This window comes from Pan paniscus, chromosome 1, assembly GCF_029289425.2.
Source record: "Pan paniscus chromosome 1, NHGRI_mPanPan1-v2.0_pri, whole genome shotgun sequence".
NCBI classification, from domain to species: Eukaryota; Metazoa; Chordata; class Mammalia; order Primates; family Hominidae; genus Pan; species Pan paniscus.
Genome location: NC_073249.2, coordinates 149,844,177 through 149,868,946, shown reverse-complemented (window position 1 = coordinate 149,868,946; position 24,770 = coordinate 149,844,177). Strand labels below are relative to the sequence as shown.

General features: G+C 43.2%; 1 protein-coding gene across 7 annotated transcripts in view; it reads left to right on the top strand.

The window, feature by feature from the left end:
* The window catches only part of ST6GALNAC5 (ST6 N-acetylgalactosaminide alpha-2,6-sialyltransferase 5), a 201,457-nt gene that overhangs the window by 158,768 nt on the left and 17,919 nt on the right, over positions 1-24,770 (top strand). For 4 of the 7 annotated variants that reach the window (XR_004673402.3, XM_003807791.6, XM_055117114.2 and 1 more), the window contains one exon: positions 22,049-22,458. The exons of the other annotated variants lie outside the window; for them this stretch is intronic. Coding sequence is in view for 3 of the 4 variants with exons in the window: in XM_003807791.6 (XP_003807839.1) it covers positions 22,049-22,458 (410 nt within the window). In the remaining variant the exon portion in view is untranslated. The remainder of the gene's footprint in view (positions 1-22,048; positions 22,459-24,770) is intronic. 7 annotated transcript variants of the gene reach the window in all.

Below are 24,770 nucleotides of genomic sequence, written 5' to 3'. Positions count from 1 at the left end.
TTTTAATTATTCTAATGAAAGCTTTCACTTGCCATTGAATCCATAAAAGCAGAAAATTAAGGTGGTTGCAAACACCTCTCTGAAGCAGAAACCTTGCTTTATAATATACCTGCACCTTTCCTAGCAAAACTGAGACCCCAAGAAATTTATAGACACAGGATATTACCCTTCCAGTTTAACACATGCTTTGGCATTGAAATTTTACCTTTCCAGACCCAAGAAAGTATTTTGTGAAAAGTTTTAATTTCTTATGTGAAGTTTGTACCCCTAAAATATGCCAGCCAAGAAAGCCAATATAATGCAGTATTTGCTTACAACAATATTAGATTCAGTGTGTCCTTTAAATGAAGGCTTGTGTCCAGAAAATAGAGGGAATCATGGGACTCAAAACTTTAAAGCAACCTAGGCTAGATTAATGATTTGATTATTAGTTTATAGGAAACTCAAAGGAGGATGCTGTGGTCTCTTATACCTCAGTAAGGTCACACTATGGACCAGTAAAGTTTAAGCATTAAGAACCTGGGTTTGTTTTGCATTTTAACTTAAAAATTCAGACCCAGTTATATCCATTGTGAAAAAGTAAATATTTAAAAACTTGGGTTTTCTTGAAGTGCGAGATTTCATTCCCAATTTTGTTCTCACCTCTGAAAATGGGATACTTCTTTGTATTGGCCCTTTTAGGAGAAGTGACATCTCAGACCCCTCCTGTTTTTCTTCCTCTACCATCTGTGTTCTTCATGGATATGTATTTCTTGGCAAATTTGGTGTCATGAGCCACACTGTGTCTCCCCAAATTTGTACGTGGAAGTCCTAATTCCCATTACTTCAGAATGTGACTGTATTTGAAGATGCAGGATGTACTTAAGGAGGTAATTAAGTTGAGATGAGACCTTTAGAGAGGCCCTAATTCAATATGACTGGTGTTCTTATGAGAAGAGGTTGGGACACTGAAAACACAGGCCAAGGGACCATGTGAGGACACAGTGAGAAGGCAGGCCCCTGCAAGCCAAGGGAAGAGGACTCAGAAGAAACCCAATCTGCCAACACCTTGATCTTGGACTTCAGCCTCTGGAACTGTTGCGGGGAGGGATTCTGTTATTTAAGCCACACAACCAGTGGTATTTTGTTATGGCAGCCTAGCGAACTAATATATTGGGGATTTCTCCTGCATATAATAGAAACTCATTTTTCCATATAACAAACTAAAACCCCCTTGCACATCCCTAGGTACAGCTCTGTGCATGGTGACAGTGACATAAAGCTGTAATACTCTCCATGACTTAGTTTCAGGGCCACCGGCACCAGGCAGAGACTGGAACCCGATAAGCACCATTGAAGCTCTTCCAGCATGGGTTCCCACTGAGAGGCAGGCAGAGCAACTGGAGGTTTGTGCTGACAAAGCGGCATGGAGCTATAATGTCCAGAGCCACTCAGAACTGCAGGATGGCACAAGTCAAGAAGGAACTGTGTCAGAGCAGAGCTGAAATCTCGGACAGCTCAGAAATCTTGGCACTGAAGGAGGCAGGAGCCTTCACAGTTAGATTGAGAGTGGGCAGTTTTTTCTCTATCTGTTGCACTTTATTATATTGTTTTTTAAAATTATTATTATATCCAGCACCACAGGGAAGGGTGAGGCTGAGCACAGGGGCCTGGTAGAACTGGGTCATTGTAGCGCCAACTAGAAGAGTGTGAGCTACAAAGCAGGAAGAACAGTTTCTCAAAGGGGCCGAATGGGGGTAGTCATTGGGGTGCCATGAGCAGGTGTCCTGTGCTGATGCTGGCAGATTAAGCCCGCATGGGTTTGCTTCACATTTTAACTTCAAAATTCAACCTCAGTTATATCTACTGGAGAATATACACATGAATAAAAGGGTCAATGTTAAGGAGACAGATCTGAGAGAGCCCAGATAACAAGCTGCAACCAGGCCCCAGGCAGCAGAGGAAAGGGCTGCTTGGTCGGTGTGGGCCTGGAAGCTTGAGAGCTTCCCAGAAGCCAGGACCACAGCTTTATTCCAACACCCTGCAGCTGACCCAATGTGCTCCCCACAGAGAATGTTCTCGTAAGACCTTGTACTTTTCTTTCATAGCATTGGCTGCAGTTGTAATTTTGCATTTGTGCAATTCTTTGGTTAATATTGGTCTTCCCCACCAAACCGCATGTTGGTGAGGGCAGCTGGGGCTGTTTTACTCTCCACTGTATTCCCTGTACCTAAGGTGGTCCTTGGTAAGAGCTGACTCTCAGGATATTTCTTGAATGAATGAATGAATTGATTCATGTTAATATCACCTCCCCTTCTCCAAGTACTCAGAATCTTGCTACTGGTACAGGAACTTATAAGATGTGTGGAAGGCCAAGGACAGGAGATAGCATCTCCCAGGGGCTCACTGAAAAGCCTGTGCCCTTTTCCAGCCTCCGGGCCTCAGATTGCAGGTGCCTCCAGGTGGGCTGGGGAGCATCTCACCTCTGCCTAGTACTGTGTGCTCTGGATGGCCAGAGAAGGTCTCCAGGGCGGGATCTGATTCTAGGGATTTCGCAAGGGACTTTGATATGTGAGACCCAGAAGCTCCCTGCAGAGAACAAAGGGGCAGTGTGGACTGCCTGTGGAGCCTGAGCCAAGATATGATCTGGGCCTAAGAAGGCACCATGGCATGGCTATTCAGTAGTCCCCAGTCCTGCTCTGGAGCAAACCAAGACCTAACCAGCCACGGAGCACCAGAATCCCCAGCTGGTCAGTTCAGGGATTTAGAGAAGCTTCCTTTCTCCCAACTCCATCTGCTGTGACCCACCTTCCTTAGTCAGCCCCTCACCAGGCAGGTCCTCTTTCTTGCCTCTGTCCTTTCTACCTTCTTCTGTATCCTTCCCCCGCTCCAGGCTCTCTCTCTGTCTGTGGATTCTCTTTGTCCTGGGTATAGGCATAAACATAATAGGCATTAACAGGTACTGGAAAGCCTGATCGATTCTGAAGTCTTGCACTCCCCAGCCATCCTATTAAAAATTTTAAAATACCTAATATTCCACCACCATTATCCCTTTTGGCTTTAGAAATTACATTCTTACGCCTGGACACAATTTACTTTGTGAGAATCAACTGTGTCTATGAACCAGAAATAGTCTGTTAAAAATGGATCATGGAGCCCGTGTGCTCACGCTTGTAATCCCAGAACTTTGGGAGACCAAGGTAGGTGGATCACCTGAGGTCAAGAGTTTGAGACCAGCCAGGCTAACATGGGGAAATCCCCTCTTTACTAAAAATACAAAAATTAGCCAGGTGTGGTGGCAGATGCCTTTAATTCCAGATACTCTGGAGAATCACTTGAACCCAGAAGGTGGAGGTTGCAGTGAGCTGAGATCACACCATTGAACTCCAGACTGGGCGACAGAGCAAGACTGTCTTGAAAAAAAAAAAAATGGATCATAGAGTAGATCAATCTTGATCAGAAAATGTCACTAATAAAGGTCTAGAACATGGGGTGCATCTGTAGCCACATGGGATCCTTGGGTGGCCCAGAGGCTGTGGTGGGGTGACCAGTTGGGGGTAACATGGTAAGGATGCTTGGAAGAAGAAAGTGAGAGAAGGGGGTCAATGGAAAGACATAGGTCAGTGGGCTCCCAGCCTCGTCCACTGTGCCGGGTCATCCAGTCCCACTCAGGCTCCCTCCCTCCTGCTGCCCCTCCTCCAGGCAGTCTTCTCCCCTGCAGCTACAGGGCCCCAGCTGCCAGGCCCCAGAGACCCACCCACCCTCCATGGGTGGGAAACATGAACACAGGCAGGTCAGCTCAGTCTTCTATCACAAAGCTCACATACATAGGGAGGCCCAGCCTCGTCCAGGGCTGATTTCAGGAAAGAAGATTATTCTCCAAGATTTTCTCTTAGGAGGCAGCACCACAAAATGGAAGAGGAACTGACTGCAAGTTCTAACCTGAATTCTAGTCTTGGCTTTGGCAGTAACTCACTGGGTGACCTTGGGCAAGTTCCTTCGCCTCCCAGGGCTTCTCTTTCTTCCATGGCACTTATGTGATTTATTTTAAAGGTCATGCATGCTATCTTTGACCTGTTTGCTGCCATTTTCTTTGGAAAAAAGAGCCCTGGGAGATATGATTAAGGAGAGAGTCCTGGCCTGTTAGCCAGGGGAGCCCTCCTGCCCAGACCCTGTAAGCACTCTGGATAACCCTCTGCTCCTCTTATGTTAATTTCCTCCTCTTTCTCACCTATCCTGCTGTCTCCATATAAGGGCACAGCACGGCCAATTGCATTTAAAATTGCCTTCTAAAAGGCACACACATGCATCCTGGCTGGGCAGTCTTTGTGTGGAGCTGGGACTGATTCATCTCAGGGGCGTAATTCCAGCTTTGGCACTGGCTTGTGGAGGTGTCATTGAGAGGGGTTCAGAGGGCCAAGCTTACCAACCCCCCAGAACAGGGGAAACATAGCCTTGGCTCCATGTGCCAAGCAGCAGCATAATATGCGGGGCTCTGCAAAGTCAGCAGAGAAAGGACAGCAGGTGTCAACCACTGCACATGTTTTACTTATTTATTGATTTACAGTCCATCTTCCCAGTTTGTATGTAGCCTCCTTCATAGTAGAGATTCAGCCTCATTAGCTGTCTCTGGCATCCTCAGCTTGTAGAATGGTGCCTGGAAGATAGTGGACCACTAAAGAACACTTTCTGAATGAATGAATGAATGAATGAATGAATAAAAATGTGTTAGGTACAAGTGTTGTGCTGTGGAACACACTCCTGGATTCTGGCTCCTGCCCCACAGGCTTGTCCCCAAACTGATGAAGAGCAAGGCAGGCACTGCGCACAGTGGTTTGGGTCATCAGCAGCCCAAGAATGTTTTCCCCAGTGTAGGTGCTCCCCCAAGTTGATGGGAGTCTGGGAGAGGTGGTGCTGACAAGAGAGTTTCTTCACCTCCACTCCAAAGACAGAAAGCAATGAAAGTTAATGACAGAAGCAAGCAGCAGGTGCCAGTGCCAGCTCCACTGCTCAGTGCTTCTGGATCCTTTCACGGTTCTGTAATGTACTCAATCCCCAAAGGTATATCTCCTGCCTTCTAATCACTTACAACAAAAACACATGTTGCCCTTTACACCAAAGATAAATTGAAAGGTGTTCAGGTTCTCTTCTACTTGGGCTTATGACCAAGTCTCAGAGCACCTACATTAGGGGGCAGGGGTGAAGTATACTTTCCCATTGGCCTCTTCCAATTGCTGGAAGTGCGAGCTTAAGATGGGTGACCATTTATTGAGCGTTTACTGTGTGTGTTGAAAACTGTGCCAAGCTCTGTAAATAAGACAACATCCCAAGGCAAGGCGACTGCAATCTCCTGAGAAATGCTGGCAAACAAACCACCATTATAACCGAGTTGGAGTAATTCAGGGCAGAGATGGTGGAGGGCTGGACTGAGGAGCACAATGGGAACTGGGAGACGCAGAGTTGAGAGAAATTGAGGGTTATAAGACTTAATGATTGATCTGTTGAGGAGAAGGAAATGGAGGGTTTAATGTGACTCCCGGGTTTCTGGCATGGGAAGCCAGGTGGGATTACAACCTTCACTGCATGGAAGACAGAGTGGCAGATCTGGGGAGACTGAAGTTGAGTTCAGCTTTAGATGTGTTTGGTGGTGATGTTCTGATGTGCCATCCAAGTGGAAAATCTCATTAGGAATTGGAATTATTTAATACCAGATATCATTTAATGAGTGGGGGAGTTTTATTGTTTCAGTATTTTTACACTTCAATAGTGCTTTAGAGAGACATGTCCTCTTGTGTTTGACAAAACACTGATTTGCAGTTCTGGTATCCCTCCTGAGTAAGTCTTATTTTTGAGATAAACATCACATCAGCCCCGAGTGCAACTGAAAATGAGCTGGGCCAGGGCGGTGGGGACTGCAGTCTGTCAAGGCTCTGTATTTAACAATGCCTTTCTCCAGTGGCCTCTGCCCTGTGCCTCCCACACTGTCAGCTCTAAAGGATATTTAGTCCTTGCAGCCTCAAATTCTTTAACCCTTCTTTGGCCTCTTAAGACAAGCCCTGGGTATCACTGAAACCTAAGGCATGTCCAGAAACAAGCACAAAAGAAGAATGTGACCACTACTGCTTAACCTGGCCAGAGAAATTCACTAAGTCTTGCACCTGAAAAACCGAAACAAAACTTCCTAGCAAATCAGGTTCCCACAATCAAAGGATGGAAAATCTCACTGGAGGTTGGAAAAATGATCAGAGCCTCTTCAAAACTTCAGGACATCAAAAGACCTCACTGTACTCTTATTAGAAATCAAGCTGGAAGGAAACATCATAGTCCTTCAAGTGACACATGAACGAATGGAAAGCTGAAACCCACTTTCTGCAGCTTCAGAAATTCATATTTTTATTCATTCAACCAACATTTATTGGGTGTCTTTTATATTTAAAACACTTTGTGGGACACAAAGAAAAAGAAAGTTATTCTGTCTCCCAATGAAGTGACACACAAATGGCTGAGTTTGGTGAAGAAATAACTGCAGTGAGTAGTGGGGTTTGCTGATAGCAGTGGAGGAGGTGGAAGCTCCTCTACAGATTAGCTTATTGAACCCTCACAGCTTTATGAGCTCGGGTCTAGCATTACCATTATTTTATAGGTGAGGGAACTAAGACACAGGGAAGTTGAGAAATTTTCCCAAAGTCAGCAGTTGGTAAGTGATGGGATTTGAACCCAAGCAATCATTATTAAAGACAACTCTGCTGAATAAGTAGCTTTTACATAGGACCTGGAATGTTGGGTTGGCTGTCAAAAACTGCAGCTGGGACAGCTGGGAGTGCATTCCAGATGAAGGCTATTCTAACGGGAAAGGCAAGGACAGGGTACATTTGGATACGTGGGTGGTGGTCCAGTGTGGGCATGTGTAGAGTTCTTGAAATGGATCAGTGGAAAATAAGCTATAAAGGGTCACTTTTAGAAATATAGACTTCCCTCTTTAGGGATGAGGGGGTTACAGAAGATCATTACGTTGGAGTGACATGATCAGAACTGTATTTTAGAAAGAACACATGACTCCTGCACTCTAGCCACTTAGTACAATAAGTGGAAAAAAGAGAAAGTTTCCTGGTTTCTGAAACAGTGAGTATAGTTACATTGCCTGCTGTCACAAAGGGATCCCCAAAGATGTGTAATAGCTCAAAAATGACAGCTTTTGTCTTGTTCACATGGTCAAAAAAGTGGGAGGTTCTACTATGTATCATCCAAACCATGGTTTAGGGACTTGGTCTCCTTCTGTTCTTTGGCTCTGTCACATTCAATGTGTGGCTTCCAATGTTACTGTGCCATGTGTATCAAGGTGTCAGAAAGGGAAAGAGAGTGGAGAAGACAGTTGCTTCTGAAGTTTTCCAATGACCTCTGCTCCTGTTCCATTAGGAGGCACAGGGCTCTCCATAGAGGCATGGGGACTAGAAATGAAGTCCCTGACTGGGCAGCCACTTCCATCTGTGACTCCATACTGTGGAAGGGAAGCATGAATTTTGGTGGAAAGTTAGTCATCACCATCATACCTGAGTGAGGAAAGAAAAACATATTTACCCTTCAGCAGTAACTTTTCAAAGTAGTCTGGCACCTCATTTTGAAGCCTGGTTGAGAAATGAGTTTTACGAGCAAATGAGGCTTAAAACAACATAAGCACAGTCCCGTTTAGCACCAAATCTTATTTGTCTAAATTATTGTTGAAGGTTCCAAATTGATTTTATACTTTCCTACCTAAGTGAACAAAACTTAATTTAAGCTTTTCTTGATGACTTAGGATCACCATTATGAATGTCACTTATGGGAATGCAGTGTGTTGTATACCAGCAGCTTTTGAGTGGTGTGAAAATGTTAGTTCCTGGGCTGAATGCCTCCTGAATTCTAGGCTGTTCCATTAAGTCTCTTCGTTAACCTCTTTGGTCCCTTAGAATTTTTACAGTCACTGTGTTTTCTCAATACCTCCAATTTCTATGTTTCTCTGCTTTCTGATTTCTCCTGCCATTTTTATTATTTACTAACCCATTCATGTAGGTTTTCTTTTTTCTTCTTTAAGACTCCCCAATCCTCTTTTCTTTCCAGTCCTTTCACTGATTTTGTTTTGCATATTATGGTGGAAAGAGCAGGCACACATGTGGGAGTGGCTTTGGCCTCAGCACTGACACTAGCTGTGCTGCAGAAGCTATGACCTTGAGCAATTTAACCCCTGAGCCCCTGTTTCCTCAATATAAACTAAGGTGGTAATATGGATCTCACAGGCTTACATTGGGGTTAACTGAGATGCTAGTAATAGTATACAAATTCATCTGTAAAAATTGATCGTCATTATGACTGTTATTTTGGCAGTTGGACCTGGTTTTTATTGTCATCGTCAATAGAAATAGAAAGAGTCCATGGGACTCCAGGGAGTTGGAATCCAGACATGAACAGAGGAATAGCTAGAATACTCGAGACATCTCTATGGAGTGGACAGCTGAAGCCATGAGTCAGGCTCCTGAAAGTCTCCAAGAGGTTATAGATCTACTAATGTGCTTAAGCAGAATCTCAAGAAAGGTCTAATATAAATGGATGAAGCCATAAGAGGAATATCAAGAAAAGAAGACTAGATAAAAATATTCCCTGTTTCTAAGAAAAGAAGAAGTTTTCTAAACCTTGAAACTCTTTTAAGCTATCAATCCTATCTGCCACCATCCACTCCCAGCCTTCTTGAAGGAGCAGGGGGGCCTCCATCTCTTCTTGCCAGGAATCTGCTTCTTGTATTTTACAATTCCTTGCCAAATCTGGGCAGAGTCAGTGGAGTGAAGGCAGTTGTGTCTGGGCAGTCTGCCTAAGAGATTCCATTACATAAACAGTAGGTGCTTAATAACTTGCATTGTGCACATAAAAGGGAAAAAGAAGAAAATGTGATTTTTCACTGCTACAGAGTAAACCATTCTGTGGCCCCAGAGGATGCATCATGTTTAGCAAGATTAAAGCAGGTGGCAAAGTCCCTCCCCAGTGGGTACATCACAGCTAATGTCCATCAATGGTTAGCAAATGAGTAGATGGTGCCTTTGTCAATAATCCTGTTTCTACCCTCATGCTTTATTTATTTAACTAATGGCTGCCTAGCTGGTAGCTCATCAAGATGGTGTTTACTGAGCTTGGCAAAGTGAAAAATTATGATTTTGTTTACTCATGTGTTTCCAGCTGGGGTGCTGAGTTGTTATCCAGGCAGCTGATGACCGTTCTTCCACTCTCAGAGCCCCTAACACAGGCAGTTCAGTAAACAAACCATCAGCTTGAGAACCAGAGCATCAACACTGCCACAATCTGGTTATTTGCTACTTTGCAGTCGTCAGTGTCCAGAACCTCAAATGATGACTCATTCTGGAACCTCCCTTATACTTAGATAATAAAACAAATAGAAGTCAGGTTAAGTGTAATTGGTTTAGTTTGAGCTATTCAGTTGTTTATGAGAAAAATGAGTATTTGCTCCAAATTAAATATTTGATTTGGGATAGATTTGTCTCTTGCTCTATACTCAAGCATGTAAAAATAGAATGGAAACCCAAACAGAAAACCTGGGAGAGACTATCACTCTGGAATGGTTCTCATACATGCACTAACTAATTTAGTTATTTGTACAGCAAATATATAGTGAGTACATACTGTGTATTAGGTCCTGTGGATATTGTGGTGACTTAAACCCAACATAAACATGAACCTAGTTATTCAGAACCTTGCAACTTTGTAGGAAAGAGAGACATTGAATCAGTGATTGTCAATATGATGAGAATTATAAAGGGAGAAACAGGGTGCTACAGTAGTCTTGGAGTTTAGGGAAGAATCCTCGAGAAAGTGATGCTTTGAATGGGAGATGAAGGAGTTCCAAAAATCATAGAGAGCGAAAGGCAGAGAGGGTAAGCTTAAATATTATTATTATCTCAGTTAAGTCACAAAATAACTCTGCGAGGTCGGTATTATTGCTCCGGTTTACAATTGAGGAGACTTGGGTTCCAGGGGAAGCACGTGCAAAGACCTGAGACCAGACTTTATGAATAGTGCCACTTGGAGCTACAAGGTCGAGCAAAGGCAGTGTGGCTGGAGTAGAGAGGAACCATGAGAGGCATGAGATACAGAGGGACTTGCCAAGGAGTTCCTAATTAAAAGTGCATTTTAGAAAGCCACTCTGGCTGGTATGGAGAATGGATTGAGGTGGATGTAGGAGGACTGGCTTTGAGGCATGGCAGTGATTGGGTGAAAAAGATAGTGAGTTGAACCAGGGGTGGAGTCAGGGGAAGCAACCTGCAGGAAGATAGAAATGATTAACGTCAACAGACACACAGGAGGTTGGGTCAGCAGGGTCAGTGAGTGGTTGGATATGAGGGGAGAGGCACTGACAGGTTATTCCACATGGCTCTCTTTATATCTGTAACAATTGAGCCATAATAATACTAATAGCTACTCCTTACTGAGTGTCTACCATAGTCATTTTATAGATGAGAAAACTGAGACTGAGAGTAGGGAAGTACCTACCAATAGATGACTGAACTGAGATCTGAGCCCCAGCCTGACTCCCAAGCCAGTGCTCTCTCCACTCTAACACTACATTTATGATTCTGGTCAATTCGATATTTTTCTCATTTGGTTGACTGAAACCTCAGATTTTTCCCCCAATTTAATTCAGCTATATATACGACTCCAAGTTCTCATAATTCTTTTGCATTTGACCATTAATTCTCAGTTATCTTCCAGATTTCGAGCCATGCTATGTTTATCTTCAGGCCATTTCAAACAGCAGAGGCCAGAGAAGCCAGTTTTGTGGAGTCGGGCTTGTCGGGCCACATTAAATATCACCTCACTCTAATGAAAATGCAGGTTTTTGTTTGTTCTAATGAGCGCAGGGGGCCTTTATGTCCAATCTCTTCCTAGAGGAAGTAATTGCATACGAGTGACCTTTGAAGGAAATCACATCAGGGAGTTATTTGAAGGCACTGAGGTGAGCCAGTGCGTAACATCAACCAATGTACTAGCATTTCAGAAAAGAAACAAATAGGCTTGTCCCACTGACAACTCATCCATGCCCACTTTGGACAGAGGAAAATCATCTACTGCTTGCTGAGAAAGTGAGGCACTGAGGCACAGAGATTTCTTTAACTATTTCTTGAACACCTGCTGTATGCCATGCACTGTGCAGAATCGCTGCCTCATGGCACTCCTGTTTTAGTGGCAGGGAACAGACAATACAGAAATTTTTAAAAAGTTTAAATCATTAAAGATTTTGATAATTACCATGAAGGAAACAAATGGGATCATGAGAGGCGGTGAACTGTACCTCAACTTCCTCATCTAGTTAAAAAGGAGAGAATGGTGGAACTTGCCTCTTGGGGCTGTCTTCAGGACTAGGTTAGATAACGTATGTATTGGGCTCGGAAGAGGTCCTGGCACATTAGTTGAACACTTAGTCAGTGTTATGTGGGGTTAACATCGTTGTTATAGAATAAGTGGGGGAGGCAGTCAGGAAGGGCCTCCTGGAGGAGGTGACATTTAAGCTGAGACCTGAGCGATGAGGAGCCAAGCTTATGAACAACTGGGAAAGCAAAGGCTGGAGACCAGAGAAGGAATGCTTACTGTTTCCCAGGAACAGAAAGGAGAGGGAAATTAGCCGGGCCGGAGAATAGAGAGTAGAGTGGGGAGTGAAATGAGTGAGGGCCATGAGGCAGACAAGATTCCAACCAGGTAATTAACTCAGTTTTACTCTATAAGCAGGGGAAGGGAGTGGTGTGAGCTATGCTGAAACCCCACTCTGGCAGCTGCGCAGAGAATGACCTGAAAGGTGAAAGCTGCAAGACAAAGGAGGAGAACTGCAAAGTCGAGGCACTGGTGGGAGGGTGTTAGGCAGAGGGTAGCGACCTTGTTGGTGGCAAAGTATTAGTTTCTTAGGGCTACCAGAATAAATTATTACAAATCGGCTGTGTAAAAACCACAGAAATTTACTCTCTCACAGTTCTGGAGGTTAAAAGTCTGAAATCAAGGTGTTGGCACAGCCTTGTTCCCCCTGCAAGCTCTAGGGAATGATACTTCCTTGCATCTTCCAGCTTCTGGTGGTTGCCAGCGAATCCTCCGTGTTCCTCACCTACTAGATGCATCACCCCAATCTCTGCCTCTGTCATCACGTGGTGCTCTCCCTGTGTATCTCTGTGTTTTGTGTCTCTTCTTATAACTTCACCGGTGACTGGATTGAGAGCCTGCCCTCATCCAGTATGACCTCACCCTGAGTTACATCTCAATTACATCTGCAAAACCTCTGTTTCTAGATAAGATCATATTCACAGGTACCAGAGAGTAGGGCTTCAACATAGCTTTTGAGGGAAGCAGAAAACCCACAACAGCAAGGTGAGTCCTGACTGTCCCACCTCTAAGGGGATGTGCTGGCTTGAAAGTAGCCCCCCATGGCCCAGCTTCTGGGGTAAGCAAAACCGCCAGCCATGCACAAAGGCATTCAGCATCTTTCCTGTAATTGGGGGTTGAAATGCTGTATAGCGATTCCCAGTTGCTTATTCCAAATAAGCAGGCAGGTGGTGCAGAGGAAGGCAGCCTGCAGAGTGAGGGCAGCATGTCAAACAAGGGATGTTCCTTCTTATTTGTCTGTTTCCTTAAAACCACTTACACTTCTAGGTTGCAACTTAAGTGTACTATTATTTAAGGATTCCTTTTCGGTGAGTACCCAGTGACTTTGAACAGTCTATGGATACAGGTGGATTTTCTTGGATTTTTAGAAGTAAGGAGACTTGGGGTTCATCCCAGATGCTACCTTTCGTGTATGGTTTTGAACAAATCCCATAGCCCCCTGAGCTTCCACTTCTTCTGTAAAATGAGGATGCTGACCCAGCCCAGTGGTTCTTAACCTTGAGGATGAATCAGAAGCACTGGAGGGCTTGGGAAAACACAGATTGCTGGGCCCCATCATGGAGCATCTGATTCAGAAGGTCTAGGGCAGTGCCTGAATATTCACATTTCTGGCAAGTTCCTAGACTGTGTTGTTGCTGCTGGCCTGGGAACCACACTGTGAGAATTACTGGCCTAGATCATCTCTGAGATTTCTGCAACAATATTATTCCATAAGTCTATGAAACTCATTTTAATGTAAATGACTAGATGAAGTGAATTTTCTAACCTTAGCTAGCAAAATTTGGATCCCATATAAAAATATGTCCCAGCTACTGCTCACTCTGTTTTTCACTTTGGGTTTACCTCTCTAGACTTAAGGGTGTTGTACAGAGAATAGAAAGAGAGAGGGGCCATTTAAACAACACCCTTAAGTATAGAGAGGTACCCAAATTTTGCTAGCTAAGACTAGAAAATTCACTTCATCTCCTGTGGCTAGTGGGGCCTCCACATACAAGGCTCCCAGAGAAGTCAGCTGAATGTTGGCTTGGAGCCCAATAGAATCACTTAGCTTTGGTGGCACTTATTTAGGGTGGAGGGTGGGGCATAGTAGATGCAATTGAAAGCCTGAGAATAATGGCATAAATAAGCCCATGAAAAGATGTTCATCATTAGTCACTTGGAAAATGCAAATCAAAAGCACAGTGAGGTACTTCTTTTCACCCATTAGAATAATCAAAAGAGACAGTACTAAGTGATGACAAGGATGTAGAGAAATTGGAACTAGTGGGTGGGAATATAAAATGGTGTAGCCACTTTGGAAAGTAGTTTAGCAGTTTTTCAAAATGTTAAACAAAATTGTCATATGACCCAGTAATTCCCCTGCTAGAGTTCCATTCAAGAAAAAAAATGAAAACATATGTCCACATAAAAATTTGTATGTGAATGTTTATAATACCATTATTCACAATAACCAAAAAATGGAGACAAATCCAATGTACATCGAATGATGACTGAATAAACAAAATGTGGTATGGACAAAAATAATCAAAGTACTGACACATGCTAGATACATATGTATATATGTACAAGATGACGCTGAATTTTGATGAACCTCAAAATTACTATGCTAAGTGAAAGAAACAAGACACAAAAGACTATATATTTTATTGTTCCATTTATGTGAAATGTCCAGAAAAGGCCAATCTTTAGAGATAAAAAGTAGATTAGTGGTTGCCTAGGGCTGGACATGGAAGGGACAGTGACTATAAATGGACATGAGATTTCTTTTCAGGATGATGGAAATGTTCTAAAATTAGGTCATGCTGATGGTTGCCCAACTCTCTAAATATACAAAAAAATTATTTTTAATTCATGTTTTAAATTGAGGGATTTTATGGTTTGCAAATTAATCTCAATAAAGCTGTTAAAAATAATTTTACAAATAGAATGGAATTAAATAAAAAAAAACTAATGGGATTTCCTGCACCTCCCTCTGAAGGTCATTTAGTGCTGAAGGTGGTTATGACATATGCAGATTCCAAATACTGGGCTTTAGAAAATATTATCCTAGTTACCCAGTCAGAAAAGATCAGGAACTGCTTACTGGAAGAATGGGGACACTTAAAACACAATAAACACATCTATTTCACACTCCTTATGTGCCAGACACTGTGGTTAAGTGCTTTACATGGCTTATCATTCACTTATTCTTTGCAAAGTATATTTGTTGAACACCTTCTATGTGCTGGGCACTGTCCTTGGTGCTGAAGATACTGTGTGAATAACACAAAGTCCCTCCTTTCGGGGAGCTTAAACATGTAGATGTACAAATACTATTTTAAGATTATTTTAGGTAGTGATACATGAATTTAAACAAAAACCTGGATGATGAGAGGTAGTTACAGTAGGTGGGAAAGGGAACAGTTTAGATTGAGTGGTCAAGGAAAGCCTCCCTGGGGAGGCGGTCTGAGGTAACACGTGGAAAAGTCATCATGCAGACATGAGGAGAAGAGTGGCTTGGGTGGGAGGAATTGCTAACATGAAGTATATCAGACAGCAAGCAGTAGAGAAATGACAGTGTAAGCAAGGGAGAGTTCTGTACAGGATGATGCTGAAAGGATACACAAGGATAGAAGCTGCAGATCTTGAGAGCCATGACACAGAGCTCAGTTTAAAGTTTGGCTTTTCATGGAATAGTATACAGCCATGAAAAATGAAATCATGTCCTTTGTAACAACAATATGGATACAGCTGGAGGCCATTATCCAAAGTGAATTAGTGCAAGAACAGAAAACCAGATTCCACATGTTCTTACTTATAAGTGGGAACTAAGCATTGGGTGTTCATGGACATACAGATGGCAAAATAGACACTGGAGACTACTAGAGTGGGGAAGGAGTGATGGGGCAAGAGTTGAAAAAACTATTGAGTACTATCCTCACTACCTTGGTGATGGGATCATTCATGCCTCAAAACTCAGTATCACACAATATACCCATGTAACAAATCTGCATGTGTACCCCTGCATCTAAAATAAAAGTTAAAATTATAAAAATAAATATTAAAAAAAAGTTTGGCTTCTTATTCCAAAAGCAATAAGAAGCAAATAGTAAGATCTAAGCAGGTGAGTGACATAATTTGATTTACATATTAAAGGGGACCCTAGGATCTACATAGGAACAGAAATATAAAAGATAGAATAAAAGAAGTGAACTTAAGAGCTAAGAGTGCTGCAGGAACTACAAGACAATGGTGGCTTAGATGAAGATGGTGGCAGCAGGGATGGTGAGAAGTGGTAGGATCTGGGGCATATGTAGTAGGATAGACCCAACAGGATTGTCTGAGTTGTAAAGGGCAGAGAAAAAGAGGTATCAAGAAAGATCCTTGAATTTGGGCTTGAGCACCTGGGTAGAAGGTGCACCATTACTTGAGATGGCAAAGCTTCCCTTTGGGTTTGGCTTTACTATCTTTGTGTCATAGATGAAAAATGGGGCTCAGAAAAGCTAAGCAACTTTGCTTCAAATTACCTTTCTAATGAGTAGAAGAAGCAGAGTCAAAGTCAGTGACTCAAAAAACTTATCTTCTAAACTGCTCAGTACTGCCTTCTGCCCACGGATTTCTTGCATCCTTAGCCAGCCAGTAGATGGAAATCAGATGAGGTGGCATTCACTGGGTGGAGACAGAAAGACTTCTTGGCAGTGAAGGCTGGTGGGTGGGCTTGTCATAGAACAAAAAAGAAAGGAACAGCTTGGAAGAGTAACATTTTTCTAGTGAATCACATTAAATAATCAGCATGGCTTATACCCAGTGTCAGCCTGAACTGAGATTGACAGCTAATAAAAGCACAGTAATTACAGGAAAACATCAGATTGGAAAGTACAGAGATTCTTGAAACACCTGAAGCCATTTAATATGTCTTATGTTTGCTCCAGACTAACAGGCAGCTCCCAGAGCAAGACCGGTCTCATTACTGAGCTAATGGACATTATGCTCTGAGGTACTCTTCCCTCTGCCAAATATATCAGAATTTTAAAAACGGAAGCCTGATATTGCCATGCTGCAAATGTTTGCAAGGACATCGCTGAGTGTTTTAGGTGTCAAGTTTAATTTCAGTTGGCCTGGCCTATTCTCTTAAGGAAGGCTCCAGAGCAGTCAGCCAGGTCACAGGGAGAATTCCTTCTGCTCTTGCTCTTCAGGCTGTGACAGAAATCAGACCTTGATTCCCTGAGCACGCTTCCCAAGAAGGGATTGCTCCTGTCACCACAGCCCAAAGGAGTTAGTTGTGATGAAAGTTGTCATGCTTCGCTATTCCATTATTTTAGGTATGTTTGGGGGTTTTGTTGGTGATGGTGCTGGTTTTTGTTGTTGTTGCTGGGGGCGGGCGGGGGTGACAGAAGGAGAAACTCATTCACACATTCTAAAATATTCATGAGTCCTCCTCTAAATTGCAGATAGTATCTTAGATTCTGGGATGATGGCAAATACTTAAAATTACCAAAGCACAAAAGAGACAGCAAAAATAAAATGGTAAGATCTGAGTGTGCATTCACATGTGTGTGTGTGTGTCTGCACACTCCCTCTAGAGACCCCGCCCACCTGCCTCCCACTGGCTCCTGTACAGCATGCTGGCTTCTGGGGGCCTGGGCTGTAGCTCTGAGCATCAGCAGCCTGGAGAACAGTCACTCTTCCATGTGCTGTGCATTTTCCTGGGCATTTTTCACCTCACAACAGCTCTAATGACCTTGGCATCAAGCTCTTACTGGGGATTAATAACTGGCTGGGCTTAATGGTCCTTACTGTGTCCCGGGCCATTTTCCCAGCCAGCCATTAATTCCAGGCAGTGCCCTGGACTCTGGTCATTATGGTTCCCTGGGCTGAGAGGCTGCCCAGTGGCAAATGGCCACAGCCTCCTCTGCAGACAGAGGTTTCCACAGCCTACCACCCTTTCTCTTTGTGGCATCTTTAGCAAGGCCTGGGGTTTACAGCCAAATAATTGGTTATGGCATCACATTATGTCTACTTTGTATGTGGCAGCAGGTAGGTTTCTCAGAGGATAGATAAGGCAGGGGGTTGGGTTTCATTCACTCATTTATTCATCCATCTATTCAGTATTAATTAAATGATTTTTCTTATGAGTCAGGATGGAAGAGAGACTACTAAGCTAGGAGTGAACTAAGATAGATGCCTATGTTTCCTAAGAAGGAACGGAGTGTTTCACCAAATGAGGCTTTACGGAAAATGTTCCAAAGAATTGGGGAGGCTGAACACTATGAGGAAAAAGTCAGAGAGAAGGCCTTGCTCAGCGGAGAGCCCGCTGGAGCCACCTCCCCTCTTGTGTCTTCGGCAGTACATCATCTCCCAGGCCGATGGGCAGAGATTCAAGTTCACCTCCGTGTGTTCCACTTAGTGACTCATCAACCCAGCATCTGAACGCTTAAGGGAAGAACATGTAAATATTGCATCAGGAATCTTGACTCACCAAGGCATGAATATTTCCACCCATATCATTAAGACATTAAAGGTTATAATGGTACTGAGAGTGTGGGAGCATGCTTCTCTCAGAGGACTGTACCAAATCATGAGGAACAGGGTCACACAATTTGTACAATTTTTTGCCATTCTGCCTCCTAAGATATCATCAGTCCCCCTGAATACAAGAAACAGACTTCATTTCGTCCTTTGGAAGTGGGTCAGCCTTTAGTACATGCTCTTCTCAGCTGCTGGAATTGTAACATTATGTTTAGAACAGCTATTGTCATTTTATTGGCACGCCTTACCAAAAGCACCTAAGGCATACTTCAGACTTCGATCTTTTTTGCATTGTTTGATGTATCTGCACAACTCAAAGAACGAGTGTTAGTGTCTGATGTAATCAATACCAGAGCTCAGATTTCTCAGGTAGCAGAAATCAAGAGGGTGGCTTTTGGGGACTGGGTCAACCTGGCATGTTCTAGTGGTGCCCACTAATCACAGAGGGTCAATATGGCAAGGTCAGGAAACTTGGCCTTCTCGGAAAGAGTGTTCAGCTGGCCTGCTCTGGGCAAAGAGAAAGAGAGAGCGCCAGGTCCTTGGAAGGCCCCTAAGGCGATGTGTTTCACCTGCCAGCCAGTCTCTGTTCTGAGAATCAAAGCAGAATAATTAATTAAAGGGAAAGAGATGCTACTGGGACCTTTCTTCAGAATGTTTTCCCTAGTAATAATGACTACAATAAAATTACAGATCCAACCGGAAAATTCAGGATAATTCTAGGTGAGCATGATGAGAAAAAGCAGCTTCCCATGGCCTTAGGGTCCACTGGGATGAACTTACAAAGTAACCTTATTAAGCAAATGTGCTGAGTTACACAGAACCTCAGGGGTGTATTAAGTCCTCAGTGAAGGTCTTTAGAATGAATGAACAAATCAATGTTGTCTGGCCACAAGTATTTAGTGTCAAAGTCAGTCCTGCCATGCTCCACCATCAACCCTCTGTCAACTCTTTGCAGTCAGCTGTGGTCTCTACTTCCTCAATCCGAACACGATCACACTCTTGTCACTTCTGTTCAGCTGAGACTATTTTGGCCGAAGTCATCAAATCCAAAGCACATTTCCCAAGTCTTGTTTTACTTGTCCTATGACACTGTTGACTACTTGCTCCTTTTTAAAATTGTCTCTTCTGCTGGTTTCCATTACATAATCCTTTCCTGGTTGTTCTCTCACCTCTCTGGCTCTTCTGGATAGGCTTAAATGTTCCCTCATCTTTGGTCCCATGGTCCCTTGTGCCTAATTGCATTATAGCGCTTACAGCACAGTTCTGTCATGGTTTGTCTGGGGGCACCCTCAACGTGGACTGTTTGCTCTTTTATTGTGTTATTAAGGTTGGCGCAAAAGTAATTGTGGTTTTGGCCATTACTTTTAATGGCAATTAGTTTTGTGCTAACCTAATATCTGTAGCACCAGATTCAGTGCCTGGTACGTAATAGGAATTTCACCATTGAATAAATTATCATGGAACTCTTCCCTCTTCATCATTTATGTATGGGATGTGCAAGTAAAATAAGGGAAAGGAAAGTTAAGCATTTCCTCCATTTTTTGGCCACTGAAATTGCCTCTCATCCCAACAGTTCGCCCAGGGATTCAGGACTCCTTACTCCAGATTTCAGTAGTTTTCTGAGGGGAATAGGGGCCACTTTCTGGACATCTGGAATGTGGCACTTCCTAAAGAAGGTTTGGTCTCAACCACATTTCAGCATCATGTACTTAATGTTCTAGTTAGATGAATCTATTTCAAATGATCCTCCAAGGAATGGAGGTCTTTGGTAGAAGATTCTTGTCACTTTACTGCATCCACTGAGCCCAGTGCCCTCAGAGTGGTAACAACACTACTGATTAAAAAATAGCATCACTGAGTTTCTAAGAGGCAAGAAAGAGGCAATGAGGTAAGAAAACATCCCATAACACTGATTCTGCTTATTCTACTGCACTGTGTTGGCATCATGGTGAATCCCTTTGTCTCTGCAGTCAGGTTTCTTGGGTTCAAATTTCAACACTGCCACCGCCTTACAGTGTGATCTTGAGCAAACTGCTTCATTTTTCTACCCTTCAATATTCTCATTTGTAAAATGGGAGTGATAATATACTATCTTAGAGTATTATTTGAAGGATTAATGGAATTATATTTATAAAAAATCAGAACAGTGCCTAACACAGTTGTGGCTGAAAAGCACTCAGTAAATATTAACTGACTGGCCAGTTTTCCTTTGTGCCCCCCAGCTTTGCTGTGCTCTCCACAGCCCCTTACTCCGACTTCAGCAGAGCCTCCTCTCCTTATACTGTGTCACACTGTATTGTCCTCCTTTACTGATCACTGTCCCTCACTAAAGTGTAAGCTTTCAAGGCTATTTGCCCCATTTTTGCATTCTGACTGCCTAGCACAGTGCCTGTCATGTAAGAGTAATTAGATGTTGGGGGAATTATGAGAATTTGCAATGGTAGAACCTCCATTTCATAAGCCCTGCATCAATTATAAACCCTAAGTGTTCAGTGCTGATATCGTGAGTACTTATTGTACAATTACTTTATGGACCCCTGCATTCTCTTCTAAATGGGTGATAGGAACCCTGGACAAGAGCAAAAGGCTCCGCACTGACCAATAATCCTAATAGCACCTAACATTTAGTGAATGATCACTATGACAATCCTATGCTAAAGGTTCAACCGTATGCAGTTGCTATTTTTGCAGGCCAAATATTGGCAGTTTCAAAGGGCTCAATCGAATACGGTATCTATCTTAATTTTTTTTTATTCTACCATAGTAGAATGAGGTTTTAACCTCAGTTAGAGATGAGAAAACTGAGACTTGTGGAGGTTAGTGTCTTACCAAGGTCCCACAGCTAGTAGGTGGTGGAAGCAAGGCTGGGCCCATCCTGCTACATCCCAGAGCTGATGCTTTGAGGCACCACAAGGCGAGGGAAGTTGGCTGCCCTCGGGTGCTCTCAGTGTAGTTCTGAAGACACAGCCATGTCTCAGGAAACTCCCAAAATAAACACAAAACTGAATATATGCAGTACTAAGTTGGATTCAATTTCCTGAGACAGTACAGGAAGCCGGCGTGTCCTGTTCAAAGTTAACAGAGAAGAAGCGCATAGACTCTGGAAAAAAATCTAACAATGCAACATCCCTTCAGAACATCTTGTTATTTTCTTGTACATTTGCTGGCCTTGGCCTCAGGCCCTAATTACATTATCTTCAAACAGCAACTAGAAATATTGCTCATTAAACATGAACATGGGAATGTTTAATTTGTTAGGACGTAGGTGTTTTGAAAGCAAATCATTGGTTCAGGGCATTGAACTGAGTGCTGCCATTGGAGTTGTCTTTGGTGAACACCATGTCCTGGCCAGAACTTTGCCATGACGCGTGTTCACTGCAGATGAGAGAAGGACCTAGGCCCTGCAATTCCTAGCTGGGGTCTGTGGCTCTGAGCTTGACGCTTTCTTTATGTTTATGAAAATGGGACAACTCAGTTTCTCTCCCTCATCCGTTAAAATAGAAGAAGCAATCCTAATGTCACTTCAAAATTATGGCCTCTAAGGGGTTACAATCAGCATGTCATTTCCCATATGATGCTTAGATGATGTTTATTTAGTACAAACATATTTGTACAGCATCCAAGAATTTTAATCAAGGTTTAACTTTCAATAAGGTGAGTTAAGAGCATCACAACTAGTGTCACAGCAATTTGCAGGACAGTCTTTGCTTCAACTTGGGAGTAACTTTGGACTCAAAAATACCTAGTTTTGAAAGCCAGAAGCACAACTTTATTACTGGCTAGGAATAAAGGGCAACTTTGGACAAATTTTTAACATCTCTATGCTTAAGTATCTTCATCTGTAAAATGACCACGAGAGAAACCTTGCTGGGTTGATGTGTCGATTTGGTTATTTAATATCAGTAAAGCCCTTAGTTCAATGTTTGACAGGTCAGTGCTAGCTCCCTTTTGCTCTTGTCCATTGTTCCCTGTCACCCATTTAGAAGAGAACGCAAGGGTCCATAAAGTAATAGCAGAAGGGATATACTCTGACATGATGGGGAGGAGAGAAGAGATGGGTGCCCTTCTTCAAAGGCAGGGAAGTAGCCTGCTGGTGCTGAGTGAGGGTTAAGCCCTTTGCCCCTGACAGTGTCCTTCTCCCCCTGCCTTCCAGCCCCTGAAAATGCACTGCAGGGACTGTGCCCTGGTGACCAGCTCAGGGCATCTGCTTCACAGTCGGCAAGGCTCCCAGATTGACCAGACAGAGTGTGTCATCCGCATGAATGACGCCCCCACACGCGGCTATGGGCGTGACGTGGGCAATCGCACCAGCCTGAGGGTCATCGCGCATTCCAGCATCCAGAGGATCCTCCGCAACCGCCATGACCTGCTCAACGTGAGCCAGGGCACCGTGTTCATCTTCTGGGGCCCCAGCAGCTACATGCGGCGGGACGGCAAGGGCCAGGTCTACAACAACCTGCATCTCCTGAGCCAGGTGCTGCCCCGGCTGAAGGCCTTCATGATTACTCGCCACAAGATGCTGCAGTTTGATGAGCTCTTCAAGCAGGAGACTGGCAAAGACAGGTACAAAGGCACAGGGAAGAAGATGCAGGGGAGGGTGAGGATAAGTCATCATTGGCTGACTCACCCAAAGCAAAGCTTTTGCTACAGGCTTTTGTTGTGGGCTCCACTGCTCATGTCATTGCTAGAGTTCACTTGTAGGGTCCTCTGCGTGACTGGGCTGCTCAAGCTGACTTTACAAGACAAAGTGAAAAGAAGCATGGAGATCATTATATGGATATTTCAGGGCCTTATTTTTGAGGAGGAGGCTACACAGCTCCTGGCCTTCATTGGTTAAAAGTGCAGTATAACAGCTTTATTGCATTTCATTTTACTTGCATAAACCCTCACCAAAAAAAAGTATATGGGTTTATTTTTTCCCATTCAAAGGCAAACATTTATTTAGTCAACCAATATTTCTTGAGTGCCCACTACTTGCTCATCACTGTGCTTGGCCCTGGGGAAACAGTCAAACACAAGTATATAAAGTCTTGGACACTTACCAAGTAGTAGCCAGTGCACTGAGGGTCTTGAGAGGGAAGAAAATGGTGCTGTAGATGTGCCATGGGCCCTAGCCCATGGAAACCCAAACTGTTAGCTACAACTCCATATTAAGACACGAAATCAATGTAGTGAGGCACTGAAAGATTTTTTTTCTAAAGTAATGGGAAGAATGGGATAAAATGGAACAGAGTAGAATAGAAAAGACATTATCAGCATTCATCCCACACAGTAAGTTAGGTAAGGTATTGCTTCATGAAACTTTTATTTTGGTTTGATAGAGATGGAGATAGATGGATAGGGATTTCTTCTCAAAGTGATGAAAATGTTCTGAAATTAGTGGTGATGGTTGCACAATCCTGTGAATGTAAAATAAATATCACTGAATTACACACTTTAGAAAATGAAATTAAAACTGTGTCTGTGTGTCTCAATCATGATGTAAAAATGTATTTTTCACTATAGGTTGAAAGATCTGGAAATTACTGGTCTGGGAGATAAGGAAAATGCTTTCTCAAAAAGATGTACATAAGCTGAGACCCAGGGCAATAAGTCTTGGATAAAGTAAAGGACCTGGGGAGTGGGAGGGAGAAACCTCCCTGGAGGTCCAGGGAATCAGGTGTGAGAGAACATGCAGTGGGTTGGAGAAAAGGCCCCTGTGGCTGCAGTCAGGAGAACTAGGGGGTGGGGGTGACACAAGGTGAAGAAGAGAGGTGAAAAGATGTCAGCTGGACAAATCTAGGTGAAGAAAGGACAATGAAGAATCAAGGGCCACTAGAGAGTACAGCTCTGGGTTGGAACTCTGGCTCTGTCACTCTCTAGTTGTGAGGGCCTGGACAAGTTATCTAACCTTTTAGAGACTCAGTGACCTTACGTGTGAAAAGGGAATAGTGACTACTAATCTCTGGATGGACTGGTCTAATAATCAAATTGCCTCATTTCCTTAATTCTAAAACCTGTACTTTTATACGTTTATGATGTAATTTACCCCTCTTACAAAAACTGTTACTGAGTCAATTGCTTATCTTTAAACTAAAGGAGAGCCAGACTTAGTGGTGCATGCCTATAATCCCAGCTACTTGAGAGGCTGAGGCAAGAGGATGGCTTGAGCCCAGGAGTTCAAATCCAGTGTGAGCAACATAGCAAGACCCCATCTCATAAAAATTGTTTTAAATAAAGTGATATGATAAATGCAATAAAGAATATAAAGTAATAAATCCATTCTTTGGCTAGCAGCTCATTATTAGAGAATAGTCTCAAAGAAAGACTTAAGTCCAGTGCCCCCAAATTCTTTGTGTGGAAGAGCTAGATAGCTTTTAAATCCTAGAAACCTTGTGACTAGTCAAGGACTGCACCAGGCAGGAGGCATGGGTCTGGTGGAGGAAGGAGGAAGAGCTGGCTGTTGGCACTGTGGCCTTCCTCCCTGGAAGGCCCAGCAGACCCCATGGGCAGCCCAGCCAGCAGATCACATTGGGGATTCTGATTATCATCTCCAGCTGCCACAAAATCCAGTCACGCATTGACCTTTGCAACTCACAGATAAGAGAGACTGTCACTCAGTTGAATGAGTTATTTAATCAAGAAAACATTTTATAAGGAATCAAGAAGGAGGGGAATTATTTAGTTTCATTTTTTACTTGTTGGAAAATTTGAAATAAGTAGAAACCATCTCAATAGAAAACACTTTTCTCTTTTTAGTTTAATGGTTGATTGCTAAATAAGTATTCCTAAAACACTGCCGCAATGTTAGCTATTTAGTATAATTAAACATTGTTCTGGACTCCTTGAGAAATCATTTTAAGCTGATAAGTTAGATACTAAGTCATCATACCCTT